The 24,331-nt window shown below is 43.5% G+C and overlaps 1 protein-coding gene across 13 annotated transcripts in view; it reads right to left on the bottom strand.

Annotated features, from left to right (window-relative positions):
* The window catches only part of Itpr1 (inositol 1,4,5-trisphosphate receptor type 1), a 325,637-nt gene that overhangs the window by 94,483 nt on the left and 206,823 nt on the right, over positions 1–24,331 (bottom strand). For 4 of the 13 annotated variants that reach the window (XM_028773069.1, XM_028773071.1, XM_028773074.1 and 1 more), the window contains 4 exons: positions 23,189–23,224; positions 21,993–22,043; positions 16,348–16,480; positions 14,208–14,398 (listed from right to left, as the gene is read on the bottom strand). In XM_028773069.1, coding sequence (XP_028628902.1) covers positions 14,208–14,398; positions 16,348–16,480; positions 21,993–22,043; positions 23,189–23,224 — 411 coding nt within the window. The remainder of the gene's footprint in view (positions 1–14,207; positions 14,399–16,347; positions 16,481–21,992; positions 22,044–23,188; positions 23,225–24,331) is intronic. The other 9 variants (XM_028773070.1, XM_028773078.1, XM_028773079.1 and 6 more) reach the window with 4 other exon arrangements.

Genomic DNA, 24,331 nt, shown 5'->3' with positions numbered 1-24,331 from the left:
AGCAACAAGGATTCATGGTGATTAAGCACAAACCCCTCACCTAACCTGGGAGGAAAGAAGTACAAGATTCAAGGCAGTTGTTGAAAAACCCTCTGGTTTGGCTGTGTCACTGAACTGCACGAGGACATTAGCTCCTATAAGCCCATTAGCTCCATGCCCTCTCTTGTTCTCCATCCCTGCAGAGAAGCAGCTAATCTCCCTTCTACAGTACAGAGAGTGAGGAACTGGCAGAAACCGACACATCTTCATGTGCCGACGCAGCAACGTTGCCAGGTAACAAATGTAGAAATGTACTCAGAAAACTGTATGTGACAATATGCAACCTCCGCTCTGCAGCTGATAACCAAGAGAGTGTTAAAACACCATGTTCTCTTAACACTTGGGTTTTAGTGTGAAAATAAAATTAAATGGGATACTTCCTCTTGTAAATACAAGGCAGGCGTGCATCTCACAGATACATGCCAAACTGGGAATAGTAGAAGGGGGTTTGTAACAGCCATCACAGGTCTGTTCCAGCAATCCTGCTCCTTCCATAGGAAGCCCAGAAAACACCAAGAAATGTAGTGACTGAATCAGAGCCCTTTATACGCTAGATGTATTTGCCTCTGGCCAGACAAAGCTATGCACGATGAGAATACAAATACAAACTGAAGAAAAGCTTCTACAGCAGTATGAAACTGAACATGCTTCCCTGGATGGGCTCATGAGTCAACCTTTAAAACTGCTTGGCTATGCCAAAGCAGCAAGTGCTTGCTACTCAGATCAATCAAGAACTATGGCCTTCTTGCACCTCTGAAGATAAAGCAGACGCTGCTATCTAACAAGGCCATGGTCAGAGTGAACAGTATACTGACGAACTTCCTGCCTGTGTGACCCAAAGACTATGTCATTTGGAATGTGGGTGAGAATGCTGTGAGGGAGAAAGACTTGCATTCAAACCTTGGTTCAGTTGGGGACTGTGAGTAATGCTGGATTTGCTGAGCCTTGGTTTTCTCCTCTGTAACTGGGGCCATCTCATATAACCCAACATAGTTAGGGATACCTTCATCAAGTATCTGTAACTTTTCATTCCCTTTCTTTTCATTTCCTCAATAAAGGATAGTCTTCAACCAGCAAAGGTTTGGATAAAGGGAGAGATGTGGTCCATTTATTTACTTTGCAAATGTGCACAAGGTGAGTCTCACATATGCCAGATGCAAACTAAAAAAAAAAAAAAAATCACTGATAATAGAATCTAACTCTTCTTAAGACCTTCGATTAAATTAAATGCACTGCTTTCCATGTCGCAGTTTCACAGGAGTGTCTTCTTGTCACTAATTTTCATGGACCTGGGAACCGGAAACTTGCTGGGGGTGAAACTTGTAATGTGTACACGTTTTATTTGGCAAGCAAGCAATGCCCAGGCTGGAGGGAAAAGTCTTTCATGGCTTCTTCTTATGTCATTTATAGCCAAGCTTACTGACAAAACCAAACTAAACTGACCACACAAGCAATCTTCTGAGGTACTAGAACAACGGAGCATCCTCCATTGAAAAGGAGCTCAGATGCCATTTGTCTTACAAAAAGATCTAACTAAGGTTCCCAAAGGAGGCACAGACCCTTGTCAGTGTTAGGAAAGTTGGTGGAGAAGCTTCTCAGCATCGTGAGAGAGTAAAACTCAAGATGCATCAGGAAACAACATCTATGCAGCCACCAGCCAGCTCTGCATTGTGATTGCCTTCAACTCTGGGACCCTGTTTCCTCTTTAGCAAATGAAGGAGTCACTATAACACCTTTCACATAGGACTGCCACAAAGTGAAAATGCGCTCAGGCAGACAGGGCACCAAGCTGAGTTCCTAGCTTCTGGTACTCCTTATTTATTAGTAGTTATTATTAAGAAGAAAAATGAAGAAATTACCTCATAAGACATTTCTCCATTGACTTTATTTCTTTCGGGCTTAGATAAACCTATTTTCTTCTTATACTTAAAGAAAGCACACAAGATGCCAAAAACATTAACAAGTTATCCTGATGTTGGCAACCAGAAGGGTAAGATGGTTAACATAACATGATGGCATTTAGAACCAGGGCCAACACATCTCTTTCTTCAGGGAATATTTTCTGAGCACCCAGCATGATGCACATGCTCGGGAATCAGATGGAGTCTTCACGTGGGAATTATACTTTCCAGGAAGAGGGAAGAAGTACAACCCTAAAGTAAAGGCTAAAGTCATTAGCAAGAACTATGTCAGGCCGCATATGTGTCAGCCGAGCTGAGTACCTTACACATACGGTCTCACCAAGTTCCTAGGAATGACCCACAGAGTGGGATCATGGACACTGAGTCATCACACTCAGGCTCAACATGCTTCATCTAGCACACGCAGAAGCTTCTTTGGAGCACTGGGTAGGGCAGGGAGATTTGGCCTTGGTCCCCTTGGGTCTTCACTCAACTCCAATTGAGGTGGGACCATCCCTTAAGGCACTGTGATGAGAGGTGGAAATCTCCTGCCTCTGCCTCAGGGGATCAAGGAATGCTTTCAGAATAGAAGCTATTTCAGTCAGGGCTTGGGAAGCCTTGTAGGCTAATGGAAAGTAGGCATGTCCCATACACAGCAAAGACATTTCGGTACCTGGCCAACCCAGCTCACTTGCATGCAGGTACAGGGATAGACAGTATGTAGGAACGAGAGGGCAGAAACCAGGGCAGTGCTCCATCTTACAGGGCATCCAAAGATGTCAGTGTCAATGGAGTCTGTTCTCCATGGCAGGCTTTGAAGATAGGGGAAAAGATGACCAGGCTTCTCTTCGGAGGGGTCACTGATAATAGTGCTATAAAAGGCATGGTAGCAGTGAAGGGCTGTCCTGCTGCTGCATGGGAAAAGCATCCAACTCAGGCATCGTACAGCCAAGGCAGGTGTGGTGCACAACAAGGTGACCAAGAGGAAGAGCTCCAAAGACTAAGGCTTGTTTTTCTGTCCCATTCAACCCTAGCTGGGCTGCTCTACACATATTATTGACTCTAGAGTGCCAACTCCCTGGCTGAAAACTACTGGAAGGTCAGATAGGCACAGAATTGATTTGTGACCAACAGTAACAAAGAAAAAGAATTAACAACCTTATGGGTGCTAGCATAGGTGGCTGGGGGGCTTGGAGGTGGTGACTCATGAGCAAAGTCTTGGCATACAAATGGTATGGAAGAGAAGAGAATAGATGGCAGCCTGACTGGGGTCATGTTAACGTAAGAGTTAAGTAAGGTAAAGATGCTCTAAAGAGATTTCAACAGAGATCTAGAAACTGGTAAAGAGGTGGGGCCAGGTGCTACATCTTTGGGAACTGTTGGTATAAGTGCTGGCTGGATGCCTTGGGAATGAATGAGATCATGCAGGAAGTATGTGGGAGGAGGAGACAGATGGGAAACAAGGTCCCAACAGTTCAGGTATTTCAAAGGTAACTATGTGCCTTTAGGAATCCCTGTCTTTTCCTCCGGGAGAACCTCTGTGAGAAGCACAGAAATAGCAGACCACAAGGCCACAAGGAAATGACTAACCTTAAAAATGGGATGCCCTTAGGTTGAATGGTCAGAGAAGGCTCACAGATCACAAGACTGGAAGCTCAGGTATCTAGACTCTAAGCCTGAGGATGAATGCTTTAGCCTGCCTTCTGGATCTAGGATAAATGGCAGTTAGCAGAGGTAGAGAATTATAATAAAGGGAAAGAGGATATTAACTGAAGGAAGGAAATAGTGTTCTAAAAATAAATACAACCTGACTCCACTTCCAAAAGTAAGGAAGGTAGGCTAGATGGATGGGTGACTGGATGGATGGATAGACAGACACATAGACAGGGAAGATACTCATTACCCTGAATTTCTTATTGTTAGCTAAGTGGCTACAGTATCTTGGGACTTCAGATACTGTTCATCTGATAAATGTCAGACACCTAAAACCTATAATTGCCAGACCTGGGCTATGAGCAAACTCAGAGCAAGGGAGTAAAATCCACGCCTCTTTTCTTTGTATGGATTATTATTCAGTTATAACAATCAAGTAATCACAGGGCTGACAAATAATTTTTTGAAAGACGAGATGACAAAGGGTCACCATCCTTATTCCAACTGCTCAGCTCTGCTCCTGTGAGTGGAAGCAGCCATGAAGGATACTGGAGGACAGCTGTGTTCCAATAAAACTTTATACAAACATGGGCAGCTGGTTAGATGTAGTCTTCGGGCCACTGCTTGCCAATCCTAAAGCATACTGTAAGAAGGACAATCTGGTGTCAGTTTGTATTGCATGTTCAGAAGTCACATGGACAAGTGCAGATGTGTACTGACCTAGAAGTGCAGGAAGAGCTAGGAAGTAAAGTCTGGACCTGCTGTTGTGTCCAGGAGATGAAAGGAGGCTCAACTTATAAATGAAGTATTCTGACACCTTTTTTAGCTTTATTTTTATTTTATGTGTGGATGTCTTGCCTGCTTGTATGTCTGTTCACCATAGGTGTGCTGCGACCACAGAGACCAGAAGAGGGTGTCAGATCATCAGTAACAGGAGTTATAGGTGGTTGGAAGCTGGCATGTGGGTGCTGGGAACGAAACGAGCCTCTGGAAGAGCAGCCTGTGTTCCTAAGCGCTGATCCATCTGTCCAGCCCATTCTCTGACATTTTATTTGCTGCTCTTTAGCCATGCAGAGACTGCAAAATTTGAGTGCTCCTGCAGATGTCTGGTCTGAGACTCTATTCCTGCCTATAGGTTTTATAGTAGGGGAGGAGACCAAGATTCTGCTCTTCATCCTTCCTCTCCTTTTAGTTTTCTTTGTGAATGGCCAGAAGAGCTGATTTATGTAAAAGTTCTCTTTTGTCTGTAGTGGACCTTACCACTCAGGAAGGAACGATCTCAGGTCTCTACTATCTCTAGAAAGACTATCCCCATGAGCTGTGCTTCTTCCTAATAACACAACTGTCAGTCTTGAATGAATAAGACTGGCGATTCTTAAAGCAGTGTCTTGGCTTAACAGCCAAATTGAACGCTTTTAGACCCACACACTGCCAAAGGTTGTCACTTGGGCAGACTCACTAGCAACCAGAATAGAGCTCTGAGAGTTCACATTTTTCTTTGTCAGGAAGTTAGGTCAGTTTGATGTGCCTGAGCGTGGTAACTGCTGTGTTTCACACACACATGGAAGCTGGAGAAGGATATTAGGCATCCTTTTCTATCGATCTCCACTCTGTTCCTTTGACAGGCTCCCATTAAGCCTAGAGCTTGATGTTAACCATCAAGCCGCAGAGACACTCCTGACTTGCCTCCCACAGTGCTAGGGTAACAGAACACATGCGACTAGATGCTCATGAGAACTCATGCTTGCCCGATAGCACTTTTATCCGCTGAGCCATCTCTCCAGCCCCTACAGTAACTGTTTTTGAATCATGGCTTTCTATGAGACCAAGATTTAGGACTTTTAGATTCAGGCTCAATGACACCCTGGTTTCCAGGAGAAGGATAGGAAGACAATACACTCACATGTCAAAGGCATTAGAAGGAGGGAAGAGAAAAGGCTGAGCCAGTGAAGAACATCCTCTGTTCTCTGCTCATCTGGCATGGTTAGCAGCATGAGAAGTTACACACCAAAGGCTGTTTCCTAACTTTCTGGATGTTCAAAATCATCTTAAATATATAGCCAGAAAGGTTTAAGTAGACAGAATGTGACAATAAGAGAAAACAGAACATCCTACAGACCTCTCTGGGTGATAAACCACTTCACAGAAACAAAGAAACAACTAGAACTTTTTGACAGAAATCAAGTCCAATAAATGAAACCTGTCTTTAAATGACAAAAAAACTTCATGACACAATAGAAACAAATACCCCAATGTCTTAAGAGCTTGGAGAAGCTGAATGCCACACAAGGTACTTCTGGGACTCAGCAGGGGCCCTAAGAGGCAGCACCTGTCACCAGCTTGCTCTCCAGGTGAGCAACTAGGCAGAGAAAGGTAAGGGACTTTTGCTGGAGGCCTGAAGAAAGGGCATTTTTTTGGGTCAAGCACTTTCACAGCTTGCTCTTTGTTTAATTTTCTGGACAGTTCCACAGTGGGCGTTGTTTTCCAACCCCCACTATGGAAGAGAAACTGAGTTTCAAATTCAAAGTTACTAAAGGCTGACAATGTCCCACTCAGGAAGCCAGAACCCTTTGTATGACAGGTCTCCCTTTCAAGTCTCACCCAAATCTCTGAATACTTGATTCTCAAAGGAGGACCGGGACTCAGAGGTGGACCCTAGATGTGTTTTTTTGGCAAGTGTTAAGTAGTCTCACTGTTCAGACCCTTCTGTGTTGACTGGCAGGCACAGTTCTGGGGTTGAGGTGGGATGTCCCCTGGAGATGTCAAGCTGCCTGACTTTATCAGTCTTAATGCCAACAACCATCTATAAGTCCCTACATGTTGAGGGGAGAACAGTCCCTGACTTTGGGGTTAGCTCACGTCTTTCCACATGGATAAAACCTGAGGTTAGAAAATACCACTTGAAAGTGACTCATTTCAAACTCCCCTGCCAAAAACAACACCCATTTACGTAACTCCCTCACACAGCAGACTTTTCCCCCTCTTCAGGGTGACTGCCCTATCAAACTGAGGCTGATCTCCCCACAAGCTGGCCTTCTGTTTGTTACCAGAGAGTCAAATCACATTTTTCTACATGCATCTATCTCTCTGTGATGTGGGGGGAGAGAGGGTCGCAGACAGCTAAAGTGATGTGTTCCTCCCACACTGTGCTCTGCAGTGGTAGGTCCAGAAAGAGTACGATGTCATATCCCAGACCGCTTGGAATTCATTTCTTAACCCAACCTTCAAAAGTGCTTGGGGAAAGGCCCCATGAATCAGGGAACTCTCTCTTTTCAGCTGAACTCAAAGCCCGGTTTCTGGACCGATACATCTCATATTTTCCACCTCTAGCTGTGTACGTGCAGAAGGGAAAACTTTCCTTGGGTGTGTCTGTAACCCAGACCTTGGCAGAGGAATAGCCGTGGGCAGCCACTTGACATATGAAAATCACTGTGCTTCTGCAACTGGAGGCAAGTATTCCAAGAGGAAAAAAAAAATTATCCCCTTAGTTTGCTCTGGAGTGCTCTATAGTAGATAAACACGTACCTCTCCTAACATCTGCATTAGCTTTAAAAAGTTTAAAGTCATGGAAGTTCATAGACAGATTTTCTTCCTCCACATTCCAGGTAAGGACAACCCCTTGTCTTCTGCAGGGAAGAGGAAATGAAGGGAACTTCCTCCGGGTGCTGGTGGGAACATCTTAGTAGGAAGGAACACAGAAGTTGGCACGGACATGAAGGACGGATATACAGCACCATGAGGCTTACTGAGTGCTGTGTGTGCCAGAAATTAATTCATAAGCAAATGCTTATTTTATAGTTTCCCACTTGCGACAAAACATCAAGCAGAAAGGAAATATTTCTTCTGGGGGCTGGCACTGGATCGGGGACAAAGCAGCAGGAAGCAGTCTTCAAGACAAGCCTCATCTCCCACTGCCTGACAAGTGTGTCACCCATCCAGAAAGCTCAAGGGCTGTGCCACCATCTCCATGCTCCTGTAAACAGAGCTGCTTGGAAGGCCCCAGGAAGGAGAATTACTATCATTAGAGAAGCCTTGGAAAGGAAAGAAGATTCTGAAAAGCCTTGGGGTCAGGGTTCCTCCAAGTCTATTATGTCACACTAGGGCAGTTGAGCTTTGGCTTCTGGCATTTTCCAAGGATCCAGGCAATGAGAAGGCACTGCTGGGGGTTTCAGGACACGATTGCTGAAAGTGAAGATTGGGAAGGAAACCCTAGCCATTGGTTCTGCTTTCCTACCGACTGAATCTTTTCACAGGCCAGCCAATTAAATCCAGGACTTCTGGAGAGCTAAGGTCCCCAGTGGCCTGATCCTCAAGGCAAGACTAAGTTTTCACACTCCATCCAAAGGGAGTGGATGTGTGTCAACACTTTTACAAAGAAGGGATTGCACTTCCAAGGAAAAACTCCATTCAATTCCAGAGACTAGAGAGCTGACTAACCTTCCCTGCATTCGCCAGTTCATGGCTTTGACTGACTCATGCTGGGGTGCACAGTCAATTATAACTGAAGGAAAATGGACTGAGGCAGTCCTACCAATGCCCTCTCTCTTTCCTCCATGGTCTCCTCCCAGTGGCAGGTTGAGGCCTTCTGCAACTGTGTTGGTCCATGGCTAGAATGTAGTCGGTGTGTCATCCTCAATTGTGATCCCAGGCTTTAAAAGACTGGACAGCTGGGTAGTGGTAGGAGAGGGATGAGAGCTAGAGACACGGCCCAGTGATTAAGAGTGCTCACTGTTCTTCCACAGGATCAATCGCAGGACCCATGGGTGGTATCTCACAAGTATCTGTAAGTACAGCTCTGAAGGATCTGATGCTCTATTCTGGACTCCTACTATACCTATGAATAGGTTCAACATGGACAGACCCATTCAGAGATTCACACAATTACATACAAAGGTAAATTAAAAATAAAATCTTAGTGGGGGAAAATATTGGACAGCTTCAACCTCTATTGCTTGGAGTACTTCTCTAAGAACCCAGCCACCATGTGGTAGGAAGCCCCCCCCCACACACACATATAGCGAGAACCAGTACACTCCAGCTCTAGCTGAGAACTGACTCCTACAGCCCAACAAGTGACCATGCTCATGACTCTAGTCCAAGCTTCCTGATGAATTCAGCCTCAGCCATGAGCACATGGGGTGAAAGAGCCACCTAGCTGAGCTTCAGCCCACAGAAGCATGTGACTGCTATCAAGTGACTACTGGGATCTGAAGGGGTTACTCGGTGATAGATAGCAAGGATGGACAGCATGGGAGATTTAACTGCAGCTCTGACCCATCACTTCCTTGAGCGTGTTTCACTTACAGGACAGAGAGTTCATGTGTGCATACCTCACAGGGGAGCTGGGAGTCTTAAATGAGATACTGTGAAGAAAAGGGAATCCTCCCGAGGAAACCAAGGAAACAAAGCTGGATGCTAGCTAGCTGTGGCCCCTGCTCCTAGGTCTGCTTTTTTCACTGCTCTTAATTTTTAAAATTGCCACATGCTACCAACTGCCTCCTTGGGTATTCAGTTGGATAGATTTTCATACACATATAAAGTTGTGTGGCTCCCAGAAAGGAAGACACACAACACCTTCATGTCCCAAATATTCTCCTATGCTCCTACACTTGACCAAATTCTCCTGAGAGCCCTGAACCTGAGGGCTGCTCTGGTCTCCATCACTATTTGTCTTTCCAAAGATCTAGATAGATAAAACTTAGAGTATGCTGCTGTCTGCACACTCGCTGACTTCTTTCACTCAGCCTATGATGTGTGAGGTGGACCTAGGCAGGCTACTGACTGATCCCCAGCTGAGTTGACTTTCATTGCTCAGTTCCTACTGCATGGATGTACTCTGGCTCACTTGTCCAGTCAGTACTATTTTTAATAATTATTTTCACAACTTAAAGATGACTTCAGAAATGGACTCCCCAGGGAAATAACTAAACAAAGTCTTGTTCTAAACCTGCGAGAGTCCAGAAGTACCTGCCTGTTTCCTAACACGATAGACAGGGGAATGTGAACTGAAAGATGGATTTTGAACCTTACACAATACAGGATTTGAAAGCTACTTTCCTTTTGCTTCTCGATATTAAAAAAAAAGGTAGAATAGTCTGAGAGTAGGTGAATGGCACTTTAAACATAAGCCTAAAACACAGCCCTAACTGCGGTCATCCTTCTGACAACCTGCCACTGGCAAAAACAAAGCTCAGGAAACCCATCTGACCACAGCATGCTGTCCTTCATGAGAACGTGCACGTCACATAGAACAGGAAGTGGTAATGGGCAGTGAGTTCCAGTTAGGATGACCCTGTCTTTCATGGATCACAGCGTTTATTTCAGCAATCATTAATAGCCACCATTTCAGTCTTAACTGAGGGCAGACTCGCCTTGTCAGCTGGTCATTTACTACTTTGAACCAGCTTCTCTCCAGCAAGATCAAACTCTGAGTCACCCTCTCTGGGGCTTTAGGGTTCTTGTCCTCAGCTGGTCCCAGACACAATCCTAGCTCTAAATCATTTTCTCCCAAGGAAAGAGAAGCTTGGGGCCAAGTGGGGATCTCGAAAGTCTAGCCATGCTAGAACAGTTTCTGGAACCATAGGCCTGATACCATGTAGTGGGTCAGACTGGGCCCCTGGACGTCACAGAAGGGGGTGAGGCAGAGGAAGGAAAAGCTAGAGCCTGAAGGCTATGTCCACACATACTGACAAAAGCCTACAGCTTATCCACACCAGATCCCTTTACTCATTGGTGTCCTGGTTCCCTGGAGAGGGAGAGAAAGAAAGTGCTTCTATCTCTTCTATCTCTGGAGTGGCTGACCAGAACTCATTGCAGAATCTCATCTTCTGCCAAAGCTCGTGAGTCATGAGTGTGTGAAAACATGGAGCTAATATTCATAATTCCTGAATAAGATAAAGAACTGGAAGGAAAAACAGCTTCTGTCTGCCTCGCCATCACTGTCAGGACGGATGCTGTGAGAAACAGGGCGTCTTGCCAGAACCCCAGATTCCACCTCAGCAGTGAGCCTTGGGAGCTGGCAGTCTCATCCCTGTGAGCCGCCCCACGCTTCCTTATTCCCTCACCCGTGATGGCTCAGAGCATCTACTCATTCCTAGGACAGGAAGCCTCCAGAGACAGCAGGGGCGTCTGCCCTCTCCTCTGCTGGACTCAGCCAGCCAGCTCAGTCTCAGGTTCAGGTCCTCAGCAGATGGTGTCGGTTTCACCCATCGTAGTCTATCCTTCCTTCTCTCATGTATCAGGGTCCCAGCAAGGCCTAGGGTCTCTCTTAACCTTCCCTCTTTCATCACTTACTAAAATACACCTAGTTTAAGTGTAGGGCTCAGTGTGTAACTGTACATACAATCACATAACTGCCACCTACACAAAGATACAGGTTTTTCTAGCATGCAATGGGCTCACTTGTGCCCCCTAGAGATCCTCTCCCTAGCTAGTATTGTTGTTATCAGAGTCATCCAGAGGTAGAGTGCTTACTACCTCAGCCCCAAATCATGGCTATTTAACCTTTCCAAGAAATAAATTTCATTGTGTATACTTAAGGTATGCAACATGATATTGTGAGACACATATAGACAGAATGTAACTTACTACAGTGAAGCCAATCTACCTATCCACCCATACTCTTACACACACATTTATTTTTTGTTTCCATGGCAACAGCAGAAAAAAAAATCTCAGTTTTCATGGATCTCATACAAGCTGCAGTTTCATCACCTGTATCAATCTTCGAGCTGTGCACTAGGACACTAGACTTGTTAATACTAAAGATTTGCTACTTAGCAAATTTGTGTCTTTTTGTTTTCCTCCTCAGTGACAAGGACCAAACCCAGGGCCTTGTGCATGGGAGTTAAGTATTCTACCACTGAGCACTGAAACCATGTCTCATGGCCTTAAACTTGCTATGGAAGAGTGGTTTGCATTGAGTTCTCCCTCCTCCCTCATCTACTTCCCATAGACTGTGTTTACACCAAATTGATTTTTTGTTGTTCTTGTTTTTGAGACAGGGTCTCTGTCTATATATAGCCCTGGTCATCCTGGAACTCACTAGGTAGATCAGGCAGGCCTTGATCTCATAGAAATCTGTCTGCCTCTGCCTCCTAACTGCTGGTATTAAAGGTGTGTACCACAATGGCCAGCCAGCAGATTAACTGTGAATTACTGACTGTCTCTTATATGCCCTCTGATGACAGATCTAGAGCCTGAAATTACAGTTTTGCAGCTCCTTAGAGGGGTATGTTGCTTCTCATCTAAATCTCAATTCTCATCTGGGCTCTCTACCCTCTCCTCCACAGTGCTCTTCAGTCTCAAAGACCCAATTCCTGGTCACATTCCTCTGGGCCTTGTTATCCAGACTTCTTGTATTGCAGGCCTCACATTTAGGTTTTACCTTGCAATCCTATGTCCATCCTTGAAAGCACAAGTCACCAGAAAACTTTTCACAAACTCCTTATCTCCTTATACTGGTCTGTCTGTCTGTCTGTCTGTCCATCTATCAACCATCTAGAGATATCTCTTTATTACCTGTCAAGAAGTGGTTTCCCCAGCACAATCTCTTTCATGGGGAAGCCATATAGCTTCCTGTATGGATGTACATGTCTCCTCCATTCTTGCTAGACATTCCAGTTTTTTCTTTTTGTGAGACTGACCTCAGAAATTCTTAGATTTCTTCAATTAGTAAAGCTTTTATAAAAATATGGGGAGGCGGCTGGGCATGTAGCTCAGCTGGTGGGATATTTGCCTGGCCAAGTGGATACTTAGATCAGTTCATCTAGCCACAGGTGATCCAAGACCAGGAGTATTTTAGCACTCCCACCATGTCTGCACAGGGACAAGACTCTGTGCATACGGCACTTGTAGGAAGTGTGTCCCAACAAGGGGAAGGACACATGAATCCAGCCATTCACACCCAGATAAAACAAATCAGCAGTCTCAATATATCATGACTCACGAACTCATGTGCGCATGTGACGACTCAGGCAAGCAGTAAGTAGACTTTGCCTGTGGCACGGGTGAGTAACTCACTGCCACAAATCTCTGTGCATAATAAACTTTGAAGTGTGTGTTGGGCCAAGTAGGAATTGGAGGGCAGAAAGAAGGGCCCTGCAGTGGGTTATGTAAGGCACAGGGTTCCAGGCTGGAAGAGTGAGCAGAGGCTAAAGTCTAACCCATACTGCTTGCTAAGTCACTGTCTTGGCCCAGAACACATCTACACATCTATCCTTAGGGAGAAACAACCTCGTCTGATATAGAAGATACGCGACTCTAATAGTATATGTTCTGAATTTAAAGGTAAGGCCAAGAGAGTAGCAGGTCAAATACAGACAAAGGGGCAAACCTTCTATTATACGAATTAACCTGAATGAAATTTGGATCAAAATGAGTGTGTATATGCGTTCACACGTACATATGTCCAAAGAAAGTCTCATTCAGTAAGATCGCTATGAAAGAAAGACTCAGGTGGAATGGGATTTTAAAAATGGTTAATGGGCTCAAAACTAAGGAGGCTGAGGCAGGAGAATCATCAGAAGTCTGGTCTACAGAGTGATTTTCAGCCTACTACACGGAGAGACACATCTCATAAACACACAACTTTTAAAATAAAAAGAATCATTTTAAATGTCATTTCTAGTCTAGCATGGTATCATAATTGTGCCTGTAATCTTGCTACTAGAAAAGATGAGGCAAAAGAATGACCTGAAGCTAGGAGGTCAGGGCTAGCCTAGACAATCCGTAAGATCCTATCTAAGAGGACAGAAAAAAAAATGAAAGAAAAAGCCACTTGTATGTAAAAATTATAACATACATACACACATATTAATATTCCTTTAAATGAATTTTGTGGGTCTAGAAAGAAGACATTTTACAGAGGACCCAGGTTCAGATCCAGGAACTCACAAATGGTGGTTTGCAAGTGCGAGTAACTCCAGTTCAAGGGGATCTGACACCCTCTTCTGGCCTCTGTGGGCACCTGCAGGCATAGTATGTACATAAACTCATACAGGCACACTCATATGCATATGCTTCACACTCATATGCTTCACTCACACTCATATGCTTCATTTGCAAAGAAGCAAACCTTTTTTTAAAAAAATGGTCTGTTCAAGGATATTTGCCAAAATTAATATTTAAATATTATTTTAATAATAACATATTGGTATTTTCAATATTATTTAAAAATACATACCATGTGCAGCCAACAAAAAAGTCATTTACCCATCTTTGACTAACCTAGCCTAAGTTTCTTTTCCTTATCAGTCATTTGCTTTCATTGAGCTTTCAGTTTATAGTTAATAGTAGTTACAGAGCCTACAGATAGGTAAACATTTTAGATCTTTTAAACAGCATAAGTCTGAACACTCTTCTGCCTGTCTAATGAGGAGAGCATCTATATTCCTGAAAAAAGACTATAAACAGACTTTAATCATCCATTTGACACATGTTATAGCATACCTATGCTGCATTTTAAACACACCGTATACTTTGGAATTATACTTGAAAAGGCAGAATAGTCACAGCATGAGGAAAATGAGCTCTCCCTCATGAGACCAAGGCTCAGCCTGGGGACCTGGCCCTCAGAACCAGGGCACAGCACCAGCTGCCACACTGGCTTCCTACCTGGATTGTGGTGTTGCCTCCTTCCAGAAGCGCAATGGCCAAGAGAATGCTTTCGTGGAATACTCGGTCACTGGATGCATTCATTATGAGATCAATAACCAGATTGGAGGCTCCCTCCTTGTCCAGGTGACACTGAACCTCAGCCAGGCTCATCTCACCCCTGCTTGTAGAGCTGGATCCAGGACCTCCCCCTGGAAGGGCACAATATTACTCTTATTAAGACACTGAAAACGATTAGCGATTCACATATTCACCAAGTGCCAACCTTTAATGCTCTAAATGGTCCCATTGTTCCCTTTAACTCTCTCATTGAGACCATTGAAAAATGCTGATTATTATTCAAGAGGTGAAGGTATTTGTCTCGGGACACCTAAACTTACAAGTGGCAAAGATGGTACTGAATTCAGGTAGATAAAAATGAAGGAAAATTAATATACTTTCATCAAGTGACCCACACCCACTCAGTCAATGCAGTATCTTAAAATACAAAGACTTGGGGCATAATCACTAAGAATTGGTTTAAGAGTCAAATCAAAAGGAAACATCTCTTAAGACTCCTCCTCGAAAAGCTTTACCTAAAACAATCACCACCAGCCTTCTATCTAACAAACTCCTTCTTTGACATCATTCATTAAGGCAGTGCTTGGCATGAAGACAAAAGCTGGGGATGGGGGAGGGGTAAACAAATGAAGCCCCCCCCCTCTTCACAGCTCTTCAGGCAAGATGAATACAGTTTAGAGGAAAGGGCCCATGGCACTCAGTGGGATGGTTTCTGATTATTTTTAGAAAGTTCATACTTAACAACATGTCTTCAGTTATTATTAGCAATTTTTGAAAGAAAAAAACATAGAAAAATGGACTGAGTAACTTCAGAATGCAAAATACCATCTAGTGCTCCTTCCCTCCAGAGATCAACAGAACTGCTGCTCTCACTGTAGCTCTAATACCTGTGTACCATCTGCCAGAGCTGTAAGGCAGCCCATATGGACATATCTCCCCCCATGGAGACACCTTCCAGTTTCCTCAAGTATCTGTCAAAAACCCACCTCAGATAATACAGAGAAACAGTTTTGAGGTATCTCAGGAGAAATGTTTCTGTAAGAATCACGGGATGTTTGGGATTTGAAAAGCTGAGTTTCATCCCAAGAGCGTCCAAGAATTACATCATCGCTGAAGCCTACAAAGCCAAACACCCTCCCTACAAGGTGCTGGGATAAATACATTAAATATTAAGATTATAAAAATCTAGATATATTTTATTTTATGTGTATGAGGGTTTTTAACCTGACTGCACTACCTAAGTGCACCACAAAGAATGCCTTGTGCCCTAAGATGTTTGAAGAGTGCGTGGGTCCCCTACAACTGAAGTAACAGATGGCTGTGATCCGCCATGAATGTTAGGAACTAAATAGAGCTGGGTCTTCTACCTGTGTGATACGTGCTTTTAATTACAGATCCATCTCTTTCATCCAAACATTATGTTTTTTATGTTTTGCATGGAACTTTCTAAGGATCTGAATCTGCTCCAGAACCACAACTCCAAAATTATTTCAACAACTCACCTTGGTGTCTTCAGCACTGGGTGACGTGTGTGTCTGTGTGTGTGTGTGTGTGTGTTTTGAACTTTGTGTGTGTGGCTCAAAATAGACTTTTGTTTTTCTGTTAAACTATGATAAAAATAGTAATTGTCATATAAAGGGGTAACTTGAAGAGTGTTTGGAAAAGCCCTCAGAGTATTCAGCAGGCACATAATAAATGCTACCTTTCACCATCTTGGCTTCCATCATCCTCATCAGTACAACTCCTAATGAGCACAAGAGAAGAGACAGTGAAACCTAGCTTCGCACATCACCTGAGTATCACCGGAGGGTCATGGCATGGGAAAGAGGGACAAAGGATGTATGCAAAACACACACACATGGAAATGCTATCTTATAGGGAAACATGTTCATGTAGCACACAGATGGTTCATCAAAGACAAAAGAAGTTACAACAAAAAAGAGAAACAAATACAAAAACAAAGAAAAGCAAAAGTTCCAATACAGGTACATCTACACTTCAACCCGTCAGGAAAAGCAGATAGCTACTTAATGATATGCTCAGTTCACACAGGATGCTCATTACACAGCACAAAGCCTACCTCCTCCCCCAGGCTTGCTGGGTCCTCCTGGTGATAGTGGGCCATTGCCAAAGCTGGTAAGGCTCTCTCTTCTTCCTGAAGGTCTGATGTTTCCATAGTAACGGTTGACCAAAATTTGCCGGAGTGCCTCACCCTAATTCAAACAGGATAATGAAATCAGATTTCAAATTTAAAGAATAATTGAGTGATTAATATTTAAACTGAAGAAAAAACCCACATACATACACAGGTATATTCAACTGAGTTTCACTCAATGAAAAAAAAGAGATTAATAAAAAGTATTTAAGAAACTTTGAAATGAACTTCCAATATTTTCTCAGGGAACAGAAAGTGTTTTACTTTTATTTTGAAGAACTCGTGGCAATCTACACTATTAAATTCTGGAGTGCCCTCTCACATGACGATAAAGACAGACAGTAATTCTGGAGGGCAACTAACAGCAACGAAAAACAAATGAAAAGTCCTTTGGGTTAAGCTGATAAAATTTGGGCAAACTGCAAATTTTACAGGTCAGCTTCCACATAGCAATATATATATAATGCCACTTAAGGCACTGGGTTTATTCCCGAGGGTGTGAAGAAGGGGAACAGTATTTGAGGCAGTGTCTAGCAGAAGGGTGGCTTTAAACTCACTCCTCAGTAGCCAAAGATTATCTTGAATTCTGGGTCCTTCTGTCTACTTCCCAAATGCTGGGGTTAAAGCTGTGTGACAAGATGCCTGGCCCAAGAGGATAATAAGATCTTACAGTAAGAGTGTAAGCTGACATGACAGTTGACAGCAAGCCTTTCTCACAAAGACGTCTGATGGGGCCACACAGTGAGGACAGAGGGATGAAACAGAAAATAGGCAGTGGTTCCAAACCTGTAGGTCATGACCCCTTTGGGGGGGTCAAATGACCCTTTCACAGGGGTCACCTAAGACCACTGGAAAACACAGATGCTTACATTATGATTCATAATTGTAGGAGTAGCAACAATACGGTTATGAAGCACCAATGAAAATAGTTTGATGGTTGAGGGTCACCACAGCATGAGGAACCGTATTAAGAGGTTGCATTAGGAATGTTGAGAAACCCTGGATAAGTACAAGATATATCAAAAGTAAGTGATATGGACGAATCAACACTATGATTTGCTTAAAAGTAACACAAGAAAAAGAGGAATAAGGAAGAGATGGAAGAGGTAGGAATGAGCAGGAGTTGATAGCTGAAGTTGAGTTATAGTTTCCCAAACTCTTCCTATTCCTTCAATGCGTACTTCAAGGATTTCCTAATGAAAAGCTTAAAAAATATAACAAAACCCTGGAGAGTGAACATAATGACCCTTTCTTACAACTCTGACAGAAGCAATCTGATTTGTTGTGCAACAATAGGATGCATGCAGCATCCAGGAGTGAGCTTATTCTCAGCAATAACACGTTTCCCATGCCAATCCTAAGGGAGTCCTGGACCACCAACTGTACATTTCCCAGGGACTGATTCCTAGGGGCAAAGTAGTAAGGTCTGGAGTCCCTCCAGGGTAGCAAGAGAGAGGCATGGAGAGTCTAGCAGAGGGAGGTGCTGAGAAGTAGCAGGTCTCTAAAATAGTCAAGAGTTCTGAGGAGACCTGGAACTGAAGCATGAGTCAGTAGAATTTAACGTGATTTGTTAAGAAGTGCTGAGAATAGGTCTGGGGCTGGGGGAAGGGAATAGATAGGGGGAGGGCATTCTGAGGGAAGCAGGCAACCAGGGAAGAAAGGGAAAAGGCAGAAGCCTGGATCCTGCCAACTGGAAAAGTCTATCAATCACCCGGGCTACACTGCCACATTTATCTCCTTTGTTAATTTATTCTGGAGCCCACAAGGAGAAACATGGATGAAGTAAACCAAGGGAGGGGAAGGTGCTGGAAGCTTGGTGCTGATTTTTGCATGAATGTGTAGGAAATGGAAGGCGGGGGACCCAAACCCTCAATTTTCTCTTCTCTACCCACCAAATGGTAGAGCATTTTCTCCTGTTTGCTTATGAAACTCATTTCCCACCTGGACCACCAGAAAGTCTATAATGCCAAGACTGTTTCCAGCAAGGAAGTCGCTTGCAGTGTTTAAAGTACTTTCAAAATGAAATGCCTTGATAGGGAGAAACAGTTCCAGTACAGACTTGTTTCATAGCTCAGAAAACCCCCTCTGGATATAAAGATGGAGCTTGACTGCTGTTCTATCCCAGGGACTTGGACAAGCCAATCAGCATTCTCCAAAGCCATCACTGGGAAACTGGGGACTTAAAAGCTGACTTCAGGGGAAAACAAATTTGAAAGAAATATCCGAGAAGAAAGAAATGGGGAAGACAGGTTACCTCTGAGTTGAATGAAAGATTAAATATAACCCCTGTTTTAAAAAAGCCGGATGCAAGTATGCTACCAGTTTGAGTGAGAAGAGTTTGGGAGAAGGTAGAACCTTAGCAAAGGCTCTGAAGCCTCTGACTAGATAGATCCCCTTGCAGTGTGAGGAGACCTCCCATGTGCCAGCATGCTCTCAGTCCATCTATGTCACCATCAAGAGAAGCATCAGGAAGATAGCTGAGTGGTCAAATCAAAAGACGTGCGATGGGAGCAGACAGCAAATGTGCACGCTTGGCCTTTACACAGCAATTCTACTTTAGACCAGGGGGACTCAGGCTTTCACCTCCCAGGCTTGTTTTCTTTCCAACTCTTGATTTGGAGGTTGGGGGAAGCTCCAAAAAACTGGGGTCTGTTTGCCATCACTCAGGCAGGAGGTGAAGAAGAAGGGAACATGTGGGCTCTGCACAGGAAGTCCGTGTTTATTCAGCCCGGATGCCCAAGTGATACAGAGGGACTGCACATTTGCATTTTGCCTCTCCTCAACAGAAAAACCCTAGCAGTTACCATAGCAACGGATGCATCAAATGGTACATTTCCCCCCATAATATCATGAAATGTGCTCATTATTGGGGGAGGCTGTAGAACATATTCCACCCACAAACTTTCCCCATTCTTATTATACGATTTGTGTTTTATATTAATCTCACATCACTGTGTGTGTGTGTGTGTGCACTCATGTGCCTGAGCACACACAGAAAAATGTAAATATATAGAAACAGAACAGGTAGGAATTGTTTTGGCTTATTTTTAAATAATATATTAAAGTTGCTTTGTTTTTCTGTATAGAATAAAGACAGGATTCTGGATAAAAGGGGACAGGAGAGGAACATGAATTAACATTATTAAAAGTTATGTAAATCTCTTGTGGTTTTCTGAGTCATTGTTTTAATTTAAGCAAAGTTAAAATCTTTAGAGAAAAGCCTTCCTAATCATCTTGGTTGGAATTACTCAACAGCAAGTGCTAAGCTGTTCGCCGTGTACCAGGCTACAGCATCTGACTGCAAAGGAGAAAACAGAGATTCCCCAGTACTGTCACTTCAGCTTTGGCACCAAGCTGTAGAAGTATAGCTTTTTTTCCTCCCTCCTCGCTTCCCTCCTTGCATCTAGAGCACAAAAACAAATACCAGATATTTGTCCTCAGGTAGTATTACTTAGGACTGAGAAGAACAAAAAACGTCAAAGGAAGTGTCATTTGCAATAAGTGTCATGTTAAAATAATGACAATGGACACACACCATCAGTCCTGAGTTCCAATCATGCTGATCTGCTATCCAGCTAGCAGCTAATGAGCTGAGTGGGAATATAGCTAAGTGCTGAACAAGGTACCCAAGAATCAATCCATCACTTGCAAAAGAGATGGAGGTGGCCTTTTGCTTTCCCCATTCCAACCACTAAGAGTTTGTGCTCTAGGCAAGATTACCTCTTAGGCCTTGAATCTCTCACATTTTACTACTTACAATAGCACCTGAATTAAAACAAACAAACAAACAAACAAAAAAGAAAAACAACAACAAAAAACCCCTCTCCATTTTCTTAACCTTGCTACCTACAAAGTCACTCCAGCATTTCAAACTGCAAGGTTAACTACAATGTGAAGCTCAAACACTTCAGCCACTGGGATTAGTGCTTTATGTGCAAGGCTCGATGTTACTGTACCAAGGGATAGAGACTAGTATCGTTCCCACTGTATACTGGAAGAAACCAAAGCAAAGAAACGTGAAATAACATAAAATTAGACAGCTATTACCTAGCAAAGGAGAACTGTATCTGCTTCTAATACCAACGATTTGTTGTTGTTTGATGCTAAGTCCCTTGAGAAGCTTAGAGCATGAAGGATGGCTGGGTACCTTTGCTGGCTACTTCTAAGATATGGGATAATTCTTCACTAGTTGGCAAAAATCTGGAAAGGATGTGAATGTCATGTGCCCCTAGGCAGTGAGCTGCAGGGGATACAGTCTGTTAGAGGGGCATCATGTTCCAAATTTGGTCTAAATGCATACTTCCTAGAAACTATTCCTTAGCTAGAGAAATCACAAAATGTACTTCTCTATCAAGGCAGGAAAATAGGACAAAATCTGAGAGACAGAGGGACAGGGTAGGGGTTGGGATATGAACAGGGCATTAGGTGCCTCACCTGTTCATCTCAGAAATAAACTCTCCATGACATAAATGACCAGAACCCCATGACAGTCTTTACAAAGACTGTTTATTTTCTAACCCTGTGACCTTGAGCAATATGTTAAACTTCTGAAGTTCAACTTTCCTAACATGTGGCATGGGGGTAAAGGCCTTGCCATTGGGACAGCATACACTTTATTCACGACTGACACATGGGCATAAGTCTGACACAATACTGAATAAGTTCTCAGAAAACTGAGATGCTCAGCTATCTTCCAGAAATAGATAATGTAAAAAACTAATGCTGGTCAGCAAGTTCATGCATGTGTGTAAAAAAAAAAAAAATATATATATATATATATATATATATATATATATATATATGTACACATACATATATACATATATGATATTCTAGAAATTTCTTTGATAACACATGGCCAGCATTATAAGAAAATATTAATCCTTTATCCAAGGCAGCATTCTTCTTCTAAGAATCTATGCAAACATAATTTTGTTCCTTCTCAAAGGACGAAAAACTGCAAACCCCTTCCTAATTTGGGGGAGCTTTATGTGACTACTAGTGTTCAAAAACTTATTGATCCTTGCCCACCAAAGGCTGAGCTGTAACATTAAACAACAACAGCCAACTATGAAGGCTGTGCATCTAACAATCCAATGATGAGAATTTGTACGTGTTTGTTGGAACACACGCTCACACAGGTTAAAAAAGAAAAAACTGGCTGAAGGGAAAAGGAGGAAGTTAGGGCTCTCACAGCTGGGCGGTGTAATAATGCTCGGCGACATTGTGCTTTTGTGTTTACTGTGAGTGGGTCTTAAAAATCACTAGTCACTACAGAAGCACAAAGCTCTCCCATTACCTGTTTTGAAAACCGTCTCAGGGAAGGAGGGTGTGAGGAGCTCACTTGGTTGTCTTTTGAAGCTTGGCTGTACAGAGTTCTGTTCAGGTAGATAACAGAACTGGCAGTTAGCCTCACCTCTATATTTGGGGTGATTGGTCCTGAGCCAATTTGTGTTTGAACAACATCAACACCAACAGAAGCTGTCTTTAAATCATAGTTGTGTGGCTGGGGGTTGGGGGGGGGATTAACAGTTATTAGCTCCCAACACGAGAGACTCAAGGCTACATACCCTTTTATGGTCTTCCAGTTGCCTCAGGGGTGGACTTGGTTCAAGCTCCTGCTAAGCATGCAGAAATTCCATTTTAAGTATGGCACTAAGGAAACACTGCCATCTTCAGCATCAGTCACAAACAAAATACATGGTGAGCTCATATACAGTCAAGGTTACATAAAAGAATTACCTTGTTTTGTGGTTTCCCCCAAGGTATGAATACTTCAGATTCTGCTTAACAATCATCCCAATCCTTCCTCCCACGATACTGTTTGAAATGAGCTTTGGGGCCAATTTTTTTTTTGTGCCAAGATTATAAATAGTAATTCTATAGGATATGCTCTTATTAACCCAAAAGGGGCTGTAAAGCAAGACTCAACTGGGCAGCTCCTCATGATTCATACATGCAGGACTGAATAGCACATGCGTAAGGACACTGAAACACACAGCATAGGTCAGACACACACATGAGACCATAGCTCTCCCTAACCCACCAGTAGATGAGTATTCTAATGAAAACTGTTAGTCAAGAGTTCGGATTAGAATATGACAGGCTGATCACGGGAAAACATCCACGTTGCACCACAGGGGCTCTATCATTTGTGTTTGATTTTTCTTACTTCCGACAGACTTCTCTCTGATAAAAGCACCCTTCATTTCAGCTTCAACTCCTACAGCTTATCAACGGTGTCTGACTTTTTCCAGCTTTCACACCTGGAAACATGCCTGCCCTAACAGTTTCTCTGATCTTACTCACTTGAATCAACTCTGGTCCTTCATTTAGCCAGCATAGCTGGTGACTGACTGACTGTGAAGAATGGAGCAGAAACACGGCCTTGTGCAACTGTCTTAGTGGTTTCTATGAAAACTAGAGTTTCTTGTCTAGATTTTCAAAAGTGCATGATCTTTGCACAGACTCTGAAGTCAATTCTGTACAACAGCAGAATGATCTTAATACTCCAGACTTTCTCATGTCCAGACTGGAAAGGGTTAAGAGTGAAGCATCCTCTCACCTGGAGCTTGCTTAGTCTGGCTCCACCTTCAAAGGACTTTCTACCCCAAAGCAGCAGCACATTCCCCAGCCTGCTAGTCTTCCCTCCCCTGCCCAACACCAGAATGGATGGCTCATCAAGACAGTGCTCACACTGGACTGGGACAACTCAGAAGCACCCATATTTGCTGTATTTGCAAATATAGGTAGGTGGGCAACACACCTCTGTGGAGTTCTCAGCTTCCGGTGCCTGTGGCAGCTAATTGGGAGTAAAATGAAGCATGTTAGTCATGGCATTTGTACTTTATAGACCACAGAGAAGTCTGCAGACCAACACCAAAGGACAAAACATGGAGAGAAAGATCACAGACAGGTGATTTCACTGAATCACCTGTCACATGGGGCTGGGCTGTCGACGGGACCAACCACTTGATGTTTAAAGTAAATGGAATGTGGTATAAAAGATGACTGATAAAAGATACAGGTTTAAAATTAGAAAACAAAATAATATCACTGCGATGATTATAATTTTTTACCATCAACATGACTAGATTGCGGATCACCCAGGAGATATACTTCTGGGTGTCTGGGAAGGCATTTCCAGGTTTACCTGAGAAGAGAAGACCTGCCCTAGTTCTGAGTGGCATCATCCCACAGGTTGGGGTCTCGTACTGAGTAAACAGGGAGAAAGGAAGAAGTCAGCTAAACACCAGCATTCATCTCTTCTACTTCTGAACCATGGTCCAATCTGACTAGTTACTTGGAGCATCTGCCATAGCTAGAACCAATCTCTTCTGAGCTGTGCTGGGATGACAACGGCGAGCCCGGATAAACCTTTTACATCTTAAGCTGCTTTAGCCAGGTGTTGTGTTACAGCAGAAAGAAAACCAAGAGGATAATTCAGCAAGAGGGGAGAGCCACTGCTTATGGGTGTTTTGCTGGGCAATGAGAAGGGCAGCTGTACTGTGGCAGGAAGAGAACCTTGGAGAGACAGAGATGGACCAAGGGGACAGACAGCAGCACTGCTCAGGCCTGGCAAGGCTCCTCAGTGCCACTCCCCTGGGACCGATCCCTCCTATGGATTTACACTTTCTGTCTCCACGTCCCATCCTGCAGTAGATGAGGACTTATCCAATGGCATTTCCTCTTTTACAGCCTCTGAGACAAGATGATTTTCTACAGAGCACGACTGCTTTAACCCTATGGTTCCCCTAGGGGTGTCACAGAAAGGTTTCCTGGGATCATTCCTGTCATACCATGTAAACACCCCAAACTCTATTTCAAAATTCCTATCCCATGGAGGAAGAAATGCAAAGGATACACACATAAACTAACTCTCCCTCTCCCTCTCCCTCTCCCTCTCCCG

The sequence above is a fragment of the Grammomys surdaster genome, unplaced genomic scaffold, assembly GCF_004785775.1.
Source record: "Grammomys surdaster isolate TR1022 unplaced genomic scaffold, NIH_TR_1.0 220, whole genome shotgun sequence".
Classification (NCBI taxonomy): domain Eukaryota; kingdom Metazoa; phylum Chordata; class Mammalia; order Rodentia; family Muridae; genus Grammomys; species Grammomys surdaster.
The sequence above is the reverse complement of the archived record's forward strand: the minus strand, read 5'-3'. Positions and strand labels throughout refer to the sequence as shown.